The following is a 20,736-nucleotide window of genomic DNA, read 5'->3' as shown; positions in this document are numbered from 1 at the left end:
TCACTCTAAAGCATGGATTTATTGCTATATTCTTTGTGCAGAGGTTTGTGAAGAACAGCGAGCAGTGAACATAGATTAAAATACAGCTGAGACACATCAGAAGATTTTATGAAACAAGTTCTGTTTCCTATTCTATTATTGAATGACCAAATAATGTAATACTGAATGAAGATTTCCAGAGAGTAAATAATATATAATAATAATTGTTAATTCCATATTAGACGTACTGTTTTGTTTGTATCCACACAAGATCCTTTCGCATAATCCGTTGCTCGGGTCGCGTGTATATGCAACATTATATTATATAATACACATTTGTAAAAAGTTGTGCACATTGTGGCTTGCCATAATTACCAAAAACGAATTCACGATTCATTTAATCTACATACATATATGCAATTAATTAAATAATAAAACAATGGATCATAAGTTACATGTTTATATTATGTGCATTCTGAAGACGATTGTTGAGCCCGGTTGCACAATCTCCTCTGTCTTTGTTCAAAGCTTTGATAGTCTGAGAATATAGGTAGCCAGTAGCCTTCAGGCTGACTAACACCGGTTGCGTCTCGGAAACACCAACAACTAGTTCTATTAATGATGTAGATTGCGGCTCAAGGTGAGTTCAAAGGGTTTACGTTTAAAGAAATAGCCGTTGTTCAAAAGTGTCGGAGCCCTTACATACATACTATAACAATGTAAGGGGCCGTTCAGGTATTATGTAAGCACTATAGGGGGGCAGGGGGGTCTTTGCTTTGCTTATTTTTGATGACATGGGGGAGTGGGGGGGTCGAGATAGTGATTACGTCAGCACTGCTCAGCAGTAGTTATTTTTTTTTACACATTTGCAACCCACACATTGTCTATGTTTGAAAACCGAATACATATTCGGGGATTCCCACAAATAATTAATACGTTTAAAAAACAGAATACATTAACCGAAAAATGCATATAGGTACCAATTTTTACGTAAGCATGGGAGGGGGGGGTAAGAGCTTTGCTTACTTTTGGTGACAAGGGGGAAGAGGGGGTAAATAATTGTAATAAATCTGCTTACGTAATACTTGAACGGCCCCTAATATGGTTTCCGTTACATCCTGAGGCTTTTGACTAATAAGCAATCAGTTTGACCAACATTTATGAAGTATAAGGCTGCCTTCAGATACGTAAGTGTTTTCCCGTAAGTAGCTCTCGTACTTGCGTAAGTAGAGCACGTAAAGCCAGCCTAAGACTTTTACCGTATAATATTCTTAAATCACCTAAGACCATTACCGTATAATATTCTTAAATCACCTAAGATCATTACCGTATAATATTCTTAAATCACTTAAGACCATTACCGTATAATATTCTTAAATCACCTAAGACCATTACCGTATAATATTCTTAAATCACCTAAGACCTTTATCGTATAATACATATTCTTAAATCACCTAAGACCATTACCGTATAATATTCTTAAATCACCTAAGACCATTACCGTATAATGATCTTAATTCATCTAAGACCATTACCGTATAATATTCTTAAATTACCCAAGACTATTACCGTATATGTAATATTCCTAAATCACCTACCTAAAAACAAGCAAACAGTGTGTAAGATTTTCAATACTATTTAAACATTAGGAATCTGTATGATTGTATGTATTTGTATTCTTATTTTAATTTATAAATGGTTTAGAGTATTTTGCTTCAAGATAAAATAAAAATTAGATGTGAAAAAAAGTATTTTCATCTTTTTTACCAAATATGTAGAACAAAAAGTGCATTTACGAATTGTTAGGATTTCTCAAACATTTGGCAATTTACGCGTTCAACGGCAATAGATTTTTACAAACTGTAAACTGTGTATATACCATGAAAAGATTCGAATCAGCAACAACTACAACTACAGTTGTTATTGAAATATTTAGTCATAAATTTAATAGTACACAATTCCTGATTTCACCATGGTCAAACTCTCAGCAGCTGGATTATATAATGCAAAGTATCCTCTTAGCTCATTGTTCATTGGGAGAAAACGTATAGTTGATGTAGGCGACAAAAGGCGATATATTAGTAGCGTGGAAAGTGGAGACTGGAGGGCCATAAGCAGGAACATGAGCAATGAGGGTTGGGCAGAGTCACCAGCTGATCCAGGGCGGCTGGTTCATGCGGTGGATGTCCACGAAGGTCATGTTGACAGGGATGTTGATGAGGGCGTAGGGCAGGTCCAGCATCTCCAGGGTGCTCTGGATCTGCGCCCCGTTGCGCCCCAGCAGGAAGCCCACCGGGATGCTGACTTCTCGGTTGGATCTGATAACAGGTATTAAAGACAAAAGATTAGAGGCCCGTTTCCATTATATAAGTAGCTTGGGCGTAAACTACAAGCAGCTTCCATTGTGAAAAACCTCAACTTACAGAACCATTATAATAATATTATTTGACAGTGGAGTATTAAAAGTAAGTCTCTTGTTGTGGCAGTTACTGCAGTATGTATATATATGTATACTGTCAATCAGTCTAACGTTAAGACACCTCAAGCTGTTTTTAGTTGTTGTCTTATGATTTAAACTTTATTAGAAGATGTTTACATAATGAAAAGGAAATAGCCCTTTTCTTGAAAATTCTTCATACATATGGCTTAATACAAATTAATAACACAGGGCATAATATAATTTGATTGATATAATTCGATTCCCACTGACAGTTGTCCTAACTAACTAACCTTAGTACACTCTCCAATGAGAAAACTGTGAAGGAGATTAGCAAATAATTGACGAATTTTAATATATTATGTGTCTTATTTTTCTGATAATATGGATTTTTTACTGGATCGAGAACTAAATGATAATACGAAAATCTAAACCATTCTGATCTCTCTATATACTACTGTATGAATATAAGGTGTAGCTGTTCTCGACTCAATCCAACACAGATTTACTATTATCGTTTTCAGTAAAGCTTGGTAGAAAGAATCAGTTGCTATCCCTGGATGATACTGTAGCTGTTCTCGACTCAATCCAACACAGATTTGGTATTATCGTTTTTAGTAAAGCTTGGTTGAAAGAATCAGTTGCTATCCCTGGATGATACTGTAGCTGTTCTCGACTCAATCCAACACAGATTTGGTATTATCGTTTTTAGTAAAGCTTGGTTGAAAGAATCAGTCGCCATCCCTGGATGATACTGTAGCTGTTCTCGACTCAATCCAACACAGATTTGGTATTATCGTTTTTAGTAAAGCTTGGTTGAAAGAATCAGTTGCTATCCCTGGATGATACTGTAGCTGTTCTCGACTCAATCCAACACAGATTTGGTATTATCGTTTTTAGTAAAGCTTGGTTGAAAGAATCAGTTGCTATCCCTGGATGATACTGTAGCTGTTCTCGACTCAATCCAACACAGATTTGGTATTATCGTTTTTAGTAAAGCTTGGTTGAAAGAATCAGTCGCCATCCCTGGATGATACTGTAGCTGTTCTCGACTCAATCCAACACAGATTTGGTATTATCGTTTTTAGTAAAGCTTGGTTGAAAGAATCAGTTGCTATCCCTGGATGATACTGTAGCTGTTCTCGACTCAATCCAACACAGATTTGGTATTATCGTTTTTAGTAAAGCTTGGTTGAAAGAATCAGTCGCCATCCCTGGATGATACTGTAGCTGTTCTCGACTCAATCCAACACAGATTTGGTATTATCGTTTTTAGTAAAGCTTGGTAGAAAGAATCAGTTGCTATCCCTGGATGATACTGTAGCTGTTCTCGACTCAATCCAACACAGATTTGGTATTATCGTTTATAGTAAAGCTTGGTTGAAAGAATTAGTTGCTATCCCTGGATGATACTGTAGCTGTTCTCGACTCAATCCAACACAGATTTGGTATTATCGTTTTTAGTAAAGCTTGGTTGAAAGAATCAGTCGCCATCCCTGGATGATACTGTAGCTGTTCTCGACTCAATCCAACACAGATTTGGTATTATCGTTTTTAGTAAAGCTTGGTTGAAAGAATCAGTTGCTATCCCTGGATGATACTGTAGCTGTTCTCGACTCAATCCAACACAGATTTGGTATTATCGTTTTTAGTAAAGCTTGGTTGAAAGAATCAGTCGCCATCCCTGGATGATACTGTAGCTGTTCTCGACTCAATCCAACACAGATTTGGTATTATCGTTTTTAGTAAAGCTTGGTAGAAAGAATCAGTTGCTATCCCTGGATGATACTGTAGCTGTTCTCGACTCAATCCAACACAGATTTGGTATTATCGTTTTTAGTAAAGCTTGGTTGAAAGAATCAGTTGCTATCCCTGGATGATACTGTAGCTGTTCTCGACTCAATCCAACACAGATTTGGTATTATCGTTTTTAGTAAAGCTTGGTAGAAAGAATCAGTTGCTATCCCTGGATGATACTGTAGCTGTTCTCGACTCAATCCAACACAGAATGTTATTATGAATTATTTTTTCAACAGTTCTGTTGAAAAAATAGCTATTCCACATGATACTAACTAACTAACTAACCATCACGTCGTTTCGCCGAAGAAGTAGGCAGAGAGGACGGACCGCAAACTACATACATCGTCTCATACATTGATCGTGCCATGTCTTCCTCGGACGTCCCCGACTTCTGCTACCACTACCACTACCACTAATTACAACTATCTAATAATGTATGTGTTAAAGCAGTTTATACATATCCTTCTCAAGCACACATTGATACTTTTCTTGACCACCTAAACGATTTACTTCGTTCTGTACTAACACATAACCACCAAGTGATTTTATGTGGCGACATCGATATAAATATTTTGGATACGAACAATGCAAAATATCAACAATATCTTTCACTCATGATTTACCACGGTTTAAAACCATCTACTTCACCGACTAGAGTCACTTCAAGTTCATTTATTGTCCGCCTCAGCACAGGTCACCCTAGTGAGGGGGACTAAGAAATACAATTTACTGTACATATATTTAATATCATATTTTGTATGTACAATGTTTAAATAGTCACTTTAATGAAAAAATAATAAAAAAGTACTGAAAGTTGTTTAGACCACATTATGGAAAAGAGGATCTTCAGAGTTCTGTCTTCAGTACCAGTGTTACAAACCATTTTGCTACAATATTGAAATATCCTACATCTTCAGTAATAAAACTAATTGTGGATAAATGACCTGCTAAATTCAAAACTAAAAGGGGAGAGAAATAGTTTTAGGAGAATAAAGGCAAAAAAAGCAAGAATGGAAAATAACAAAACAAGCATTGGATATGCAAAAGGAATCAGATCTATAAATGATAATCCAACACTCATTACTAACCATGTGAATAATAAGTTATATAGGTCAAAATGTTGCTAATATTTTGTGCAGTTCAAATAACACCAGTGAAGATTGTTTAGTTAAAAATTGTAATCCAACACATTCTATGAAAAATGCCAGTTTTGAATTTAACGCGAATTGTAATGAAGTTCTAAAGGTGATTAATGATCTTAAATCAGGTTTTTGTAGTGGAAATGACAGTATAAGTGCAATTAATTTTCACGCAAATTAATTTTCTTCTTGAAAGATATACGCAACATTGTTGATAAGAAAACCATTAAAATTGTGTACTATGCTTTGTGCCATTCAATTATCAGGTATGGCATACTAAGCCTGGGCGGTGCAGCCAAGACTATACTATGTAGATCCTTTAGCCAAGGCACAAAAAGCTGTAATAAGAGCGATGGATAAAAAACCTTATATCTATCCATTGACACCCTTATTTAAGGAAACAAAATTATTAGACGTAAGACAGATTTATATACATGCACTCATTATGTACTATACGAACAATCCCAAGCTTCATAGTCTTGTAGATCACAGTTACACAGGTTAGACTAAGATCAGAACAAAGGATGATAGTACCAAAAATGAACACATCGTTTGGACAACGTTTCCATGTATTCCTGGCTCCAAAAGTGTATAATGGGTTCAAGCAGCAATGCAGTAGCATTGCAGGTTAAAACAGGCCCTCTTCAAAAGCAAATTACCGTATGGCTGATAGAAAGTGGCAGAACGAAATCGGAAAGCTTCCTGAAACAAATTATTGTCTGACTGAAGAAAGACCATTAAGTGAATTCATTCTGACTTTATCCCTATTATAATGTATATATTTATTATTTTTGTTTTTTTATTACCATTTGTATAACGATATATGTACAACATGGTATTATTGTTTTTATATTTTACCACCATAATACGGGCATTTGCCTAGTTTAGAGTATGAATAAAATAATAAAATAAATAATTGTCTACAAGCAAAATGCTTCTGAACTAGTTCTACCTATTACACACGTTGTTAAGGTTAGCTTTGTGAATGGCTTGTTTTTTGTTTTTATAGTGAATACCTCACAAGAGTCCCAACTGCTCCCATCTGGAGCCAGTGAGACTATGGCATCCCCAATTAGGGGATGTTGTGAGGCTGAAGGTAAGTGGGGAAGGGAAAGAGGAAGGTGGGGAAGTACCTGGCTATTCAGATCTAGTCACTAAACACGGCTAAAGCCATTTGGAGCAACATTTCAATTCTGAATGGTGGTCTTACACCAGGGCGATACTGGTAGTATCTTCCACTCTGGAACGTGCCGCAAATATACTATATATTATTTTAATTAATTAATTGTGAAATAACACAAATTAATCAAATAAAATTTATTTGCGCACGCCGGGTTCGAACCCGCGACCTTCGGAATGGCAGTCCAATGCGTTACCACTGGACTATGCCGGCCGTCGAGTTTCCTAATCGCTGCAAAAATGTTATACATTTAAAGGAGGGGATAACCTAGATGTTAATAATAATAGTGAAATTAGCTAAAATTAGGTTGATGTCTTATTTAAAAATATATGAAATTCTATCAGATAACCAGTTTGGCTTTCGAGAGAATATGGGAACCGGTGATGCCTGATCAACTCGGTCGTAGAAGCTCTAGATGCTCTGGTATGATGCTTTGTGGTATTTACATTAAAAGGTTTTTTGCACACAGCCCACAAAGGTAAGCAACATATCAGATCTATCGACTGATTACACAAGATGGTTTCATGATAGATTCTTTTGTTTTGTAATCAACTCTCCTCATTGGCATTATTGACGCATCTTGTGCCGTTGTCAACGTACGCACGTCTCTTTTGTCATGCCATTTTCCAGCCCTCACCTTTCTTCAAGTTTCTTCTTGACAGTCATTGGTTGCTTGATTGGTGGCATTGGTTTGTTTACTTTGCAGATAATGAAACAATGCTGGACTCGTGTACCAGTTGTCAGTATAAACAGTATGACCTTTCCTTAAATAGTCTGCCAACAATGATACCACTACTTTACCGGAAACACCTAGCTGCTGTGAAAGTTCTTTACTTACGTCATTATTTGGCATTTCTGTTTTCACTCCACACTAAATCACCAATTGTAACACTAAACCACCGGTATCCCCAAGATACTGCTTTATTTGAAGCCTCCCTTTGAAGAAAACCAATGATTCATCAATACACAATAAACTATACACCTGTATAACGACAAATGAAGACTCCATTCGTCTACAAATCAATATCGACGGTATAGTAGAGTGGAGTCATCAAAATAAACTTCATTTTAACAGTAGTAAGTGTACAATTATGTGCATTACAAGGGCAAAGCGTACTTTATATTTTAACTATAAAATGTCTGGTACCTCTCTAAAACATATTTCGATAACGAAGGATTTAGGAATCACTTTTGACACGCGTCTGACTTTTCGAACTCATATCGATTCGGTGTGCAACTCTGCAATGCGAATGCTGGGTTTTGTTATATGTAATTCGAAATCTTTTACGAATACGGCAGTCATAAAAATGCTTTATTTTACTCTGGTTCGCAGCATTCTTGAGAGTGGATCGATAATATGGGGACCAGAAGATGCCCTTTACTCAAACGATGTAGAAAAGGTGCAAAAAAAGTTTATGCGATACCTCTACATGCGAGAGTTCGGATATTACCCTTTATTGTATCCCTCTGATTTTCTTGCTGGAATGCTGGGGATAGAACGTCTAGACGTTAGGAGAAATATTGCAATGGTGTTAGTGGCGCACAATCTGCTAAATGGGCACATTTGCAATCCAGATATTCTGGAACGAATTTCTTTTTATGTCCCTGATAATTTCATCAGAGCTAGACAGCACAGATTATTTATTTTTCCAAGGGGCAGGACCAACCTACCAATGATCATGCCTTTGGGGAGAATAACTACTTTGTTAAATCACATTTCTTCTGTGATTGACATTTTCAATTTGAACCAAAGAGAATTTAAGACGGCAATAAGCATACTATTTAACAAATCTGGTTAATCAGATAGTATTAATGTACTTACCCATGCAAATAAATGTATGTACTTACTTATTATAAACTGTAATTTATAAACTGTTATTTGTGAAATGTAAATGGATTATACTGTTTTTCACAATAAATCAATAAAAATAAAAAAATAAAAAATAAAATTAAGATTAAAAGGATAAAAATACTTTTTACACGCTGAATCAACAAAGTCTCTTATTTTATGGACGGTGTCGTCCTTTGCTTGTTTTTCATTGTCTTTTAACGGTACTGACTGATTCGACCCTTTTTACTCTGAACCATCAGCATAGTCAATCCGATGAATATGTACAATTCGTCAATGATAACATCCTTCCATTTATGGATTTGTGACTGGGGGAGGAACGCTTTATCGGTCTTTACTTGATCAAAGTATCTATTGGTTTCATCCATAACTCCGCTTACAACATCGCGACTCAGAAATAATTCGACCAAGTCAATTTCCCGGCTTTCTTCATTCAATTCGCAATTTCGTAATCCAGTTTGCTGTTTCAATTTGTGTATTATTGGACAAAAGCTGCTACCGTTTATCCACACAGGCCGAAATATCCATTTATTTCTAATAAATCCAATCTAACAAATCTCAATTTCATCATCACTTATTTCTGAAGGAACATCTGAATCCTCTAAATTGTCCACTGCATTCTCATCATCGTCACTCATAGAAAAATCTGAATCAATCTCTAAAACATAACATTCTACGTCTTCCTCTTCTGTTGTTAAAATAATAATATACGGGACAGTGGGGGGAGGGGTTTTTCAATTCAGTGAATGGAATGAATCTTACTTGTCATCGACCATCTCAATGAAGAAGTCGGAGTTGGGGTCCTGCAGGTTGTCCTCCTCCGTGACGATGAGAGCGCGCGCCCCCGCTCGCTCCGCCACCAGCGTCTTGTGCAAGAAGGAACACTCCCTGCACACAACACGTGTTACAACATTGAATCAAACAAAGTTATAGTTATCAGTGACTTTTTGGCAATAGAATTTATGTTAAAAAATATGTAAAATTTATCTATTGGCAAATAAATGTTTTATTATTATTATTATCAACACAATGAATTTGGGAAATAAGTTTTACCATACAAAAGCTGTCTCATCCAACATTCACGAACTTAAATTCTTGAGTGAGATGTCTTTAATACCACTTATTATTCTGTTTATACGCGATAACCATTTAATTGAATGCTTCAAACCTGACTTGGGTGACTTACCCACGAACAGCGAAGGCTACGTTTCCCTCCAGCTGCTCCTGGTTGAGGGGAACGGTGCAGCCGTCAATGGGCTCCATCACCACCAGCTTTGTGTTGGTCATGCAGAAACTCTCATTCTGTAATCACAATTAACACATCATTGACATTCTGCCATCACTTAATGGCTTCATACTGACTACTGGCACACATTTAATATTTATACCACAACAGGAAAGCAATAACAATTACAGTTATTATTAATCTAATTAATTGCTATAACTAAATCTTCAGACTCGTATAAGTTGTTTCCTATTAAGATTTCAGGTCACTTCAATAAAGAAAAACATACTGCGGTTTTGAAATATTCATCGAGTTTATTTACAATTGCACGGCCCTCCTGCTAGTTCTGAAAGAAATGCCAATTCGCATACGAAATAGACACAAGTGATTTTTAAGGAAGCTAACCAATGCAGTATCAAAGCAAGGACAGAATTCTGTGTTTACAGGTAACCTCTGAAGTAGTATCCATCTTATCAATAGCTTTATCATATAATCAGTGAAACAGAGTAAGATTTACAACATAGAGGGCAATAGTAGTCACCAGTTCCTATGAAATGAAGCACAACAATTATGCACATAGGTAGCGGGTAGTGGCAGATGCAGCAGTATATACACCAGTGACAATATGCATAATATATATATATATATTATGTTGTTGTTATCCTTTCCGGTAATTCGTGACTCGGCTTGCGGAAATTTTGTCCTGTTTATACGGACTCTTAGATAAAAAAAGGATTATTTACTGCATTTTAACCAACAGCCATGGGTGTAAGCGACGCACCATTTGGGAACAGATTTTCATTTATTTATTTTCGGGAAATCAACAGTTTTTATTTCCTCATTTTTTACACATAAGTATGTCAGTTAGTACACATGTAGTGTAGCAAAAATAAAACTAATTTTCCTTCTTGAGACTATACCTCTATAAACACAACATAATAGGAATAAAAAATATTGAAATAAGAAAATTATATAAAAATATTGCTTGTGAAAAGTAAGAAAAACATTTATTTTATGGTGCTTAATCTTATGTGGGTTTCATATTAAGACATTATTTCATCTAAATTTATAAAAAGCATGTGTCACTGTGTTCTAATCTCTGTAACCGCCCAACCGATTTCAATGAATTTTTGTGAATGTGTATGGTTGGTTCCAACTTTTGGACCTGACAGGTAGCACTGTTGTTGTCGAGATCTGAAAGTTATTATTAAAGTTTTTCAGCCAATTTTGTTTTTTTTCAGTTTTATCATCCAAAAATACATACAACCACAATTTTCAACTTCTCTACACGCTTCTTTAAGCGGCAATGGATCTATTAGCGCAATCCGAGAACTGTGGGTGATGTTGAATAGCTAGGTACAAGAACGTTCCTACTTCTACATGTACAAACAGAGCAATCATGTAATTTAATAGTTACTGTGGGTGATGTCGAATAGCTAGGTGTGTACAAGAACGTTCCTACTTCTACATGTACAAACAGAGCAATCATATAATTTAATAGTTACTGTGGGTGATGTCGAATAGCTAGGTACAAGAACGTTCCTACTTCTACATGTACAGACAGAGCAATCATATAATTTAATAGTTAATGTGGGTGATGTCGAATAGCTAGGTACAAGAATGTTCCTACTTCTACATGTACAGACAGAGCAATCATATAATTTAATAGTTACTTCGGGTGATGTTGAATAGCTAGGTACAAGAATGTTCCTACTTCTACATGTACAGACAGAGCAATCATATAATTTAATAGTTACTTCGGGTGATGTTGAATAGCTAGGTACAAGAATGTTCCTACTTCTACATGTACAGACAGAGCAATCATATAATTTAATAGTTACTGTGGGTGATGTCGAATAGCTAGGTACAAGAACGTTCCTACTTCTACATGTACAGACAGAGCAATCATATAATTTAATAGTTAATGTGGGTGATGTCGAATAGCTAGGTACAAGAATGTTCCTACTTCTACATGTACAGACAGAGCAATCATATAATTTAATAGTTACTTCGGGTGATGTTGAATAGCTAGGTACAAGAATGTTCCTACTTCTACATGTACAGACAGAGCAATCATATAATTTAATAGTTACTTCGGGTGATGTTGAATAGCTAGGTACAAGAATGTTCCTACTTCTACATGTACAGACAGAGCAATCATATAATTTAATAGTTACTGTGGGTGATGTTGAATAGCTAAGTACAAGAATGTTCCTACTTCTACATGTACAGACAGAGCAATCATATAATTTAATAGTTACTGTGGGTGATGTTGAATAGCTAAGTACAAGAATGTTCCTACTTCTACATGTACAAACAGAGCAATCATGTAATTTAATAGTTACTGTGGGTGATGTCGAATAGCTAGGTACAAGAATGTTCCTACTTCTACTTATACAGAGCAGTCATGTAATTTAATAGTTACTTTGAGTGATGTTGAATAGCTAGGTACAATAACGTTCCTACTTCAACATGTACAGACAGAGCAATCATATAATTTAATAGTTACTGTGGGTGATGTCGAATAGCTAGGTACAAGAATGTTCCTACTTCTACTTATACAGAGCAGTCATGTAATTTAATAGTTACTTCGGGTGATGTTGAATAGCTAGGTACATTAATGTTCCTACTTCTACATGTACAGACAGAGCAATCATATAATTTAATAGTTACTGTGGGTGATGTCGAATAGCTAGGTACAAGAACGTTCCTACTTCTACATGTACAGACAGAGCAATCATATAATTTAATAGTTACTTCGGGTGATGTTGAATAGCTAGGTACAAGAATGTTCCTACTTCTACATGTACAGACAGAGCAATCATATAATTTAATAGTTACTGTGGGTGATGTTGAATAGCTAAGTACAAGAATGTTCCTACTTCTACATGTACAGACAGAGCAATCATATAATTTAATAGTTACTGTGGGTGATGTCGAATAGCTAGGTATGTACAAGAATGTTCCTACTTCTACTGGGTGAATGTGAATGAGAAAGATGTTAGGAAATTAAACATGTCTTACAAATTCTCCGCCAAAATTGGTGGCCGGCCTTATTCTGTAAGTGTACCTGAGTTGGGAAGGCTCCACTATCTCAAAGAATACATCTCCGCCCACGATATAAGGAGTCGTTACCCCTTCGTGCATATTCATGTTATTTACTGAAAAAATACAACAATTTACATTACATTCACACCCTTCAAAATACTCAGTTTTATTTATTTATTTACGTAGAAATCATCCTAAACTACATCTGTAGTCAGTTATTGTCCAAATGCTCGCAATATTCATTCATTAAAAATCGAAATGAACTAGCGTAGTTAACTCGCGTAACTTTCCATCCAAGAACATTCATAAAGGTTGAAAAATAATTTTGATAAAATTGTTGAACTTCGCTGCACACTTAATACGCAAAAAAATGGTTTTAACCACAGACATAGGAATTAATAGACGAGAAGATAATGGCGAGGGGTAAAATCAACTGTTGAAGAACGAAGGGCGTAAGGCTGACTGTGATTCGTCAATAAATCAATCTGACAGTAAATAGGCATCTCGCATTATAATATCACCATTTACTTCTTAAAAGTAAAATCTGCTTTTGAATGAATAGACATTTTTACATGGGAGCGCAAATTACTCGCCACGTTATGAACAAATTTGCGAAGTCCAAATTCGTCAAAAAAATTCGGTTCTATTTTCAGAGTCGAATATTTCGTTTAAGTATTTAGTTAAGACACTTTTATAAATGTTCATAATTTACTTCCCAGCAACCAACCAGCTTTGTGTTTCGCGTCCAGACGTTTCTCGATGTGATAGTAACAACTGATTCATATTATACGATGTGAATATGCTTAAAATAAAGTAAAATAATGCTTATATATGGAATGTAATACGACAATTGGGTTTATTCTCTTTTTCACATCTATTTTTACAAGTTTTCATAGAAGTCAACATTTTGCCGTGTTATTTCGTAAAATGAACCGATGATGCCTCGACCATAGTTCGCACAAGAATGATGACGTCACGTTTTCAAATTTCACTTGAGGCCATACGCGAGCCCAGCCGGCTCCAATGGAACCGGTATGGGGAGTGGAGATAATACGCTTTTAATCACTTAGGGCAGGTCTACTAATATTCATATGTCTATGGTTTCAACTTAATTACTAGAAGAAATAAAGGTAATTATAAAACCTTTTGATTCCCCTTAATTACTATAAAAGGAAACTATCTGCATTTATTTTAGCATTCTAATATTTAATTATGTAAAATTGACATTCGTTTTCATTATATGGGATTGATTGGATGACAGATGACAGCCAAATTAATTTCTGTTGATGACATTTTCTGATGTTGGTATTCTTGATACTAACATAAGAAAATGTTGATGACATCAAGATATACAAGTGGCTAGAAGAGTTGTTATTACCATTACTCTATGCAAATTAGAAAGGTACTATTTTGGCGAAACTAAAATAAATGTATTTAGGCATGTTTTTTAAATATAATAAAAAATTTTAATAGTTAGGTTAGTATAGGTTAGGTTAGTATAGGTTAGGTTGGTATGGATTAGGTAAGGATAGGTTAGTATAGGTTAGTATAGTTTAGGTGAGGTTAGTATAGGATAGGTTAGGTTAGTATAGTTCAGTACAGATTAGTATAGGTTATGCTGGAGGGAGGGGGTTAGAAAGCATGAAGTACTTTAGGATTCGGAACGGGAGTAGGTAGGGATGGAATCATATTCATGGGCTAACTGCTGTTCCAAAAATTGTTTTACAGCTGGAGAAAACCATGAAAAACCTCAGCCGGATCTGTAAGAAAAATTGGATGCTTCGCTAAGTGGATAATTTCTTATCTGTTTAACTTAGCCATTTTTTTGGGAAAGGAAGTGTTCTTCTAAGATTATATTTTGAGTTTAATTCTAGTGTTTTGTTGTTCTAGCCAAACGGATGCAACATTGGGTTATTATACGTAGGTTAGGATAGGTTAGGTTAGGTTAGGTTGGGTTATTATAGTTTAAGTTTATTTCAGAAAGAAGTACTTGGAAACGTCAACAAGAAACAAAAGACAGGCGTATGAACAAGTGAGAAAAGAAACGAATAAGCTGATACGGGGAAAGAAAAGAAAATTCTTGAATGATATATGTACTGCTAAAAATGGAACAGGACTTTGTCAATAATAATCCTAGAGAAGCATATAGGGGAGTAAACTTCTTCAAGAAGGGTTTCAAACCGAATACAACACTATGCAAAGACGCTGATGGATCAATTATATCAGATAAGGAACGAATAAAAACAGTGTGGAAAAACTACTTCTATAAACTTCTCAACCCTAATAGCGACCTGAGAAGTCACCCTACCAACATCCCCACTGAATCAAGTAATGAAGAATCAGCGAATCCACCAACAATGCAAGAAATAAATGCTGCACTAAAGAAACTTAAAAACAACACATCACCTGGGAAAGACAACCTCCCGGCAGAGTTGTTCAAATATGGAAATGAGCATCTGAGAAATCTGCTACTCAATTTAATAACTAAAATATGGACACTGGAAAAAATCCCATAGGAATGGCAAATAAGCATAATATGCCCAATTCACAAGAAAGGTGACAAATTAAAATGCGAAAATCATAGAGGCATATCACTTCTATGCACAGCATATAAAATCTACACCATGATACTGAAACAAAGAATTGATAAATATGCAGAAAACCTACTGGGAGAGTATCAGGCAGGCTTCCGCACCGGTAGATCCACAACAGACCAACTGTTCACCGTCAGACAGATCTTGGCAAAGTGCTGGGAATTTGACATAGACATACACCAACTATTCATTGATTTCAAGCAAGCATATGATAGCATAGATCGGGAGTGTCTATATGACATACTACTACAATTCCAGATTCCACCTAAACTGGTTAGGCTCATAAAAGCCACAATGTCAGACTCAAGATGTCAGGTCAAAATAGACGGAGAATTGTCGGAAGAATTTACAGTATCACAGGGACTTAAACAGGGGGACAGTCTGGCTCCCACTCTCTTCAACATTGTGCTCGAACATGTAATACGAAAAACACTAATAGACACTGGCTCCAATATTTGTTTCAAGAGCAGTCAAGTTGTCGGATATGCGGATGACATCAACATTGTCGGAAGATCAATTTCAGCCATTAAGGAGGTCTTCGACCCTTTAGAAACAGCGGCGCGGGAAGTAGGACTGCGAGTTAATGTTGACAAAACAAAAATGATGGTACAGAGCAGGAACCCTTCACACAGAAGAAGAAGTAGTGCACTATTTAAAGACAGCTACTCATACGAAGTGGTCGACCAATTCACCTACCTGGGCTCCAGCCTAACAGAGAACAATGAGGATGCAGCAGAAATCAGAAGGAGAATCACAGCAGCCAACAAAACATACTTCTCTTTGCTGCCAGTGTTTAAGTCACGTAGTGTCCACAGAAAAACCAAAATAACCATATATAAGACCATTGTAAGAACTGTATTGGCATATGGATGTGAGGCGCTGACACTGACGGTAAAGATGGCTGAAATGCTGGATACTTTTGAAAGAAAGGTGCTGAGAAGAATATGTGGACCCGTGAAAGAGGGCGAACAGTGGCGTATCCGGCACAATATAGAATTGTACGATATATATAAGGCCCCTAGCATCTCTGCACACATGAGACTCCTCAGGCTGAGATGGGCTGGGCATGTACAGAGAATGCCGGATACACGCGTCCCAAAAAGAATTCTGACTGGTCACCCAGGTGGAAAGAGAAAAGTGGGAAGACCCAGACTGAGGTGGGAAGATGAGGTAAGAGGGGATGCAGCACAGCTTCTCCAGGTGACAAACTGGAAGTCAGCCGCTGAGGACAGGAGGAGTTGGAGGCGACTGTTGCAGGAGGCCAAAGCTCGATATGGGCTGTAGCGCCATCGAAGAAGAAGATTATAGTTTAGGTTATTATAGGTTAGGTTAAATAAAATAATACATAAATAAATAATTTATGCTTTTTAAGTAGGCACTATTTTTCCGGAATATTGTATTACATTATTTTTTTTTTTAATTTACGTTATTCAATTGTCTCTAGCCGTTCGTTGTGTTTTCGTTTACAAATTAAGTATCCAAAATAATTAACTTATCAGCGGGACGTGAGAAATATATTGTGTGAGAAATTTATTATGTTTCCAATAAACCCATGAAAAAAATAAAAAAAATTCCCAGTTCTCCTTACCTCCTTACCACCATGCCAGTTGATGCTTTGTTTCTCCCGATTTATTGGTATAACCCATTAGTCTACATAATTATCTGGCTGTTTTTCCATTACTTGTGCACTTATGTTAATGTATTTTATGACCGTCTTTGTGTTGCTTATATTTGTATCATGTTGTCTCCCTCTATATTTTGTTATATATATGCACACATTAGGTACTTCTTGTTTAGTATTAATTTGTACCCTGATGATGCTTAAGTAAAGCGAAACCGGTCGGTTCTTAAATTAATAAATATCGTGGTTTTTTAAAACAAAAAAGTATTTTATTTTATTAATTATTTCACATTATACTGGCTGGTAGAGTAAAAAATCATTGTTTCATGTCGCTAATATTGTAAACAAAAAATTTTCCCTCTTTCATTTAGTTTGGAGTAGCAAACAGGGCAACATCTTGCAGCATTAAGTTTCCTTGCTGTAGGGGGAATTACATCAATAAAATGTCTTTCAGTTAGACGTAAGGAATTTTGGTTGCTTGATGGTAATATTTTTTTCCCCTGTTTTCTGGTGACAGGACGAATCGCCAAATGCTGGTCAACCCAATCTACTCCACCCATCGTAAAATTATATAAGTTTGCCAAGCTTCAGTTTGCATCATCGTGCAGTTACGGACATAGTAACTAATAACTGTGCTAATTCTGGTGACAAGTAAAAATAGTCTGTTGTCCTTACCCAGCAGTACCCCTTATTGAGCAATGGTCTCATTAGTGACATAACCACTTGGGAGGAGACTGGAAGATGTTTGTAGCTCTGGTATATAAATAATTGTGGACCATATATATCCTAAGGTGGACTCACACAACATGTATGTCTTCACGCCGAATCTCCATCTTTTAAGTGGAATGTACTGTATCCATCCTAAACGTCCTTTGTATAACATCTAACTTTCATCTATGGTCATATTTTTCTCAGGATATATCTTTGTTTAAATTCTTTTTGCAAGTATTGATACACAGGCCATATTTTATTCAGTTTGGGATTGGGGTGGGTCGATTCATTGTATTCAGCATTATTGCTAAAATGCAAAAATTTCTTTAGCAATAAAAACTGCCTGCGTTAAAGGGTGCGTGCAAAAAATGGAGTCTCAAATATCGGACTTTTGGACGAGTACTTTTCTTTTCTCTTCTCTTCTGGTTTCTTTACCACACTTTGGATTGAAGTTTTGATTGTTGTTGGATGCCATGAACTTACAAGGCTTGTCGAAGAATGTGGAGTAGAAGTGTTAAATTCCACTATCAGTAGCATCAGTTCTTCATCAATAAAGTAGTTGAAGAATTCATATTCATCTTTACAATTATTTAGTGGTTCAGGAAAGCCAGATCTCCATGTAAATTGAAATGGTGGTTGCAAAACATCTCCTTCAGAATTTATATCCACCCACTCCTGAGCACTTGTAGGAACGTCTTCTACTTCGCTTTCATGTTCATCTTGTGAAGTAGAAAAATCCTTACTTATGATAAGTGGTCTCACTTCCGGAGGTGCTAATAATTTCATATTCACTCTCACTTGACATATTGGAACACAAAAAAATCAGTTTTTGATAAAACACAAAATACATAAACGGTATTAAAAAGTCACTAATAAATAGATATACATTCACATAAAGTTCACTAAAAAACATGTAACGTAATAATATTGTTATGAAAACTGAGCCACTTGCGTAGAGAACCACCGACTAGCGACGTAACTTGTATAGGAGTGACGAAAACACACCCGTTTGCTTCGGCTGACCTCGAAATACTAAACGGGATGACGCAGGAACAAACTTGACGTGTACGAACGTATCACGAACATTTTGTGGGTTTCGGTATAATTTTTTTTGTCCCTGAGTGTACAATATACGGCTTGTTGCGTTTGGGTGATACTACGGTACATTCGTATGGATGGGGCGGTTAATACATGTACATTTTAATCTCCACCAATATCGAAGGAATTGTATTACTTTCCTCTCAATATTACCTACTAAGAATGTACATCGTGTATATAATACACTATAAACTAACCAAGAAGGGTTGATATATAATATAAGCGAGTGAATTATTCTTACGGGCAGGCTCATTCTCACACTCTTCTCTTTGTTATTTAACATAAAATAGATAAACTTCATTTGAATAGTAATTTACTATTTCTTTCTACTTTACTGTTATATTTACTGAAAATAATTAATTTTATTCAAAAAAATTTTCAGACTTTGCAAGATTTAAGGTCGAAAGCCAAATTAAAGAATGCCGCCTTGAGATGGCATGCGGCCGGGACTAGTGGGGAATCAATGGCCCCAGCAGCCAACCTTAATGCAACTGACGAGATGATTCTACGAGTCAGTTTTGATAACGGGCCATACGGGAGTTGCAGAATCAGAGATGACCTTCGACTTTTCTTCCCTCTCGGAGGATCACAACCTGTTGCTGGCTGCAGCAGCTGGCAGTCTCCCGAGATAGTTGAGGCACCACTGTTCTCGGAGGCACCACCACTCTTGGAGTGGTGCACATCCACCCGTGCAGACTTGGGGATGAACTATGGCATCTCATAGAGTTGTCGATTCCTTAAACGCATCCAATTTGGGGATCGGAACATTTTAAATCAGTCAATTTTTTGTTAACCAGCTGCTGGTTTTAATGACAATGCTAACAGAATCAATTGAAGCACACAATTTAATTTCAATTGAGTGATTATATTTAATAATAAAACTTTTAGAAGAATCAAAGCTTAATTCGCCTAATTAGCTTAATTTGTGAGAGACTAATTCGTCATCATTAAACACTTGACCAATAATATATCCTATTTTGAACAGCTCTAACAGCTACTAAATCTGGGTTAATTCTGTTAACAGCCCCCGGCCCACTCTCAGCAATCAGTCCTAAATCTAGATTATGATCAATCAGGTATTCTGGAAGATCAAATTTATCATATTGTGAACTACTAGGCATGCATTTATAATTTTGTTGCCTTCTCGGGAGTATAATGAAGAACTCTGTGTTTACAAAGGCACCGGAATAAAAAATTTTAAAATAGTGACTACAAGCCGACGTACTAAGGCTTTGATAAGTCTAAAATTCCTGACAAAGTCTTCGTCTGTCAAATTAGCGGCTGCTTCAGCTAGCTCTACATTATGCATTGCAGCCAACACTGCCGGTAAATCAGCCATTATATGGGACCTTAAAACAACTTTGTAAAAATATACAATGATTGTCCTTCAAAGAGCGCGCGGGAAACGATCTTAGGTTAGGATAAAATATAATAGATTTTGACAGCTGTCGAAGTCAAGACGGTATCGACTGGTTCGACCCACTCGTACTATATACATATATATGTACTTTCGACGGGGATAGCGAGCGGCGCGGATTGGAGAATCGCTACCCTGGTAGTAATTAAGTTCAAAACACATGCATTTTATATTTTTTGCGTACTAAGCGTGCTGCGTAATTCGACAAGTTTATCAAAACTACGCAGTTAATGAAATGTTTTGAAAGGTTATAAACACAGCATTAAATAGTGAAAAAAAGAAATCTTACCGCCGCTCAGTGAATATGGCACCTGCAGCATTATAAGAACAACTATGCACAATCCGTAGCTTTCGCACAGTCTTCTTACATTAAACATTGCTGATTAGCAATTGCCAATATGACAGTTGTTATTCCAACTCTGTGACTTCACTATTCACCATATTTCACTATTCACTATTCACCTGTATGTACCATACTAATTGATACCAATCAAAATCAATGTATCAATAATGACTGATAATGACCAAATCATGGACCAAATAATGATAATAATAATCAAATTTGACACACTGCACTAAACTGTCATGTGTCATCGGATGCCATAGACAAAATTCCGTTTGCTCTATTCTCTGGTGTA

General features: G+C 36.2%; 1 protein-coding gene across 1 annotated transcript; it reads right to left on the bottom strand.

The window, feature by feature from the left end:
* Positions 1 to 790: 790 nt before the first annotated feature.
* LOC149419603 (PRADC1-like protein) lies at positions 791 to 20,689 on the bottom strand. Its single transcript, XM_089637185.1, has 5 exons — positions 20,388 to 20,689; positions 12,634 to 12,770; positions 9,571 to 9,686; positions 9,147 to 9,272; positions 791 to 2,297 (listed from the first exon to the last, which is right to left on the bottom strand). The coding sequence occupies exons 1-5, from the start codon at positions 20,473 to 20,475 to the stop codon at positions 2,126 to 2,128; spliced, it is 639 nt and encodes a 212-aa protein (XP_089493311.1). The 5' UTR covers positions 20,476 to 20,689; the 3' UTR covers positions 791 to 2,125.
* Between the last annotated feature and the right edge of the window lie 47 nt (positions 20,690 to 20,736).

Source organism: Hesperophylax consimilis, chromosome 11 (assembly GCF_061612785.1).
Source record: "Hesperophylax consimilis isolate HC1 chromosome 11, BYU_Hcon_1.0, whole genome shotgun sequence".
Taxonomy (NCBI): domain Eukaryota; kingdom Metazoa; phylum Arthropoda; class Insecta; order Trichoptera; family Limnephilidae; genus Hesperophylax; species Hesperophylax consimilis.
This window is presented reverse-complemented; position numbering and strand designations above follow the sequence as displayed.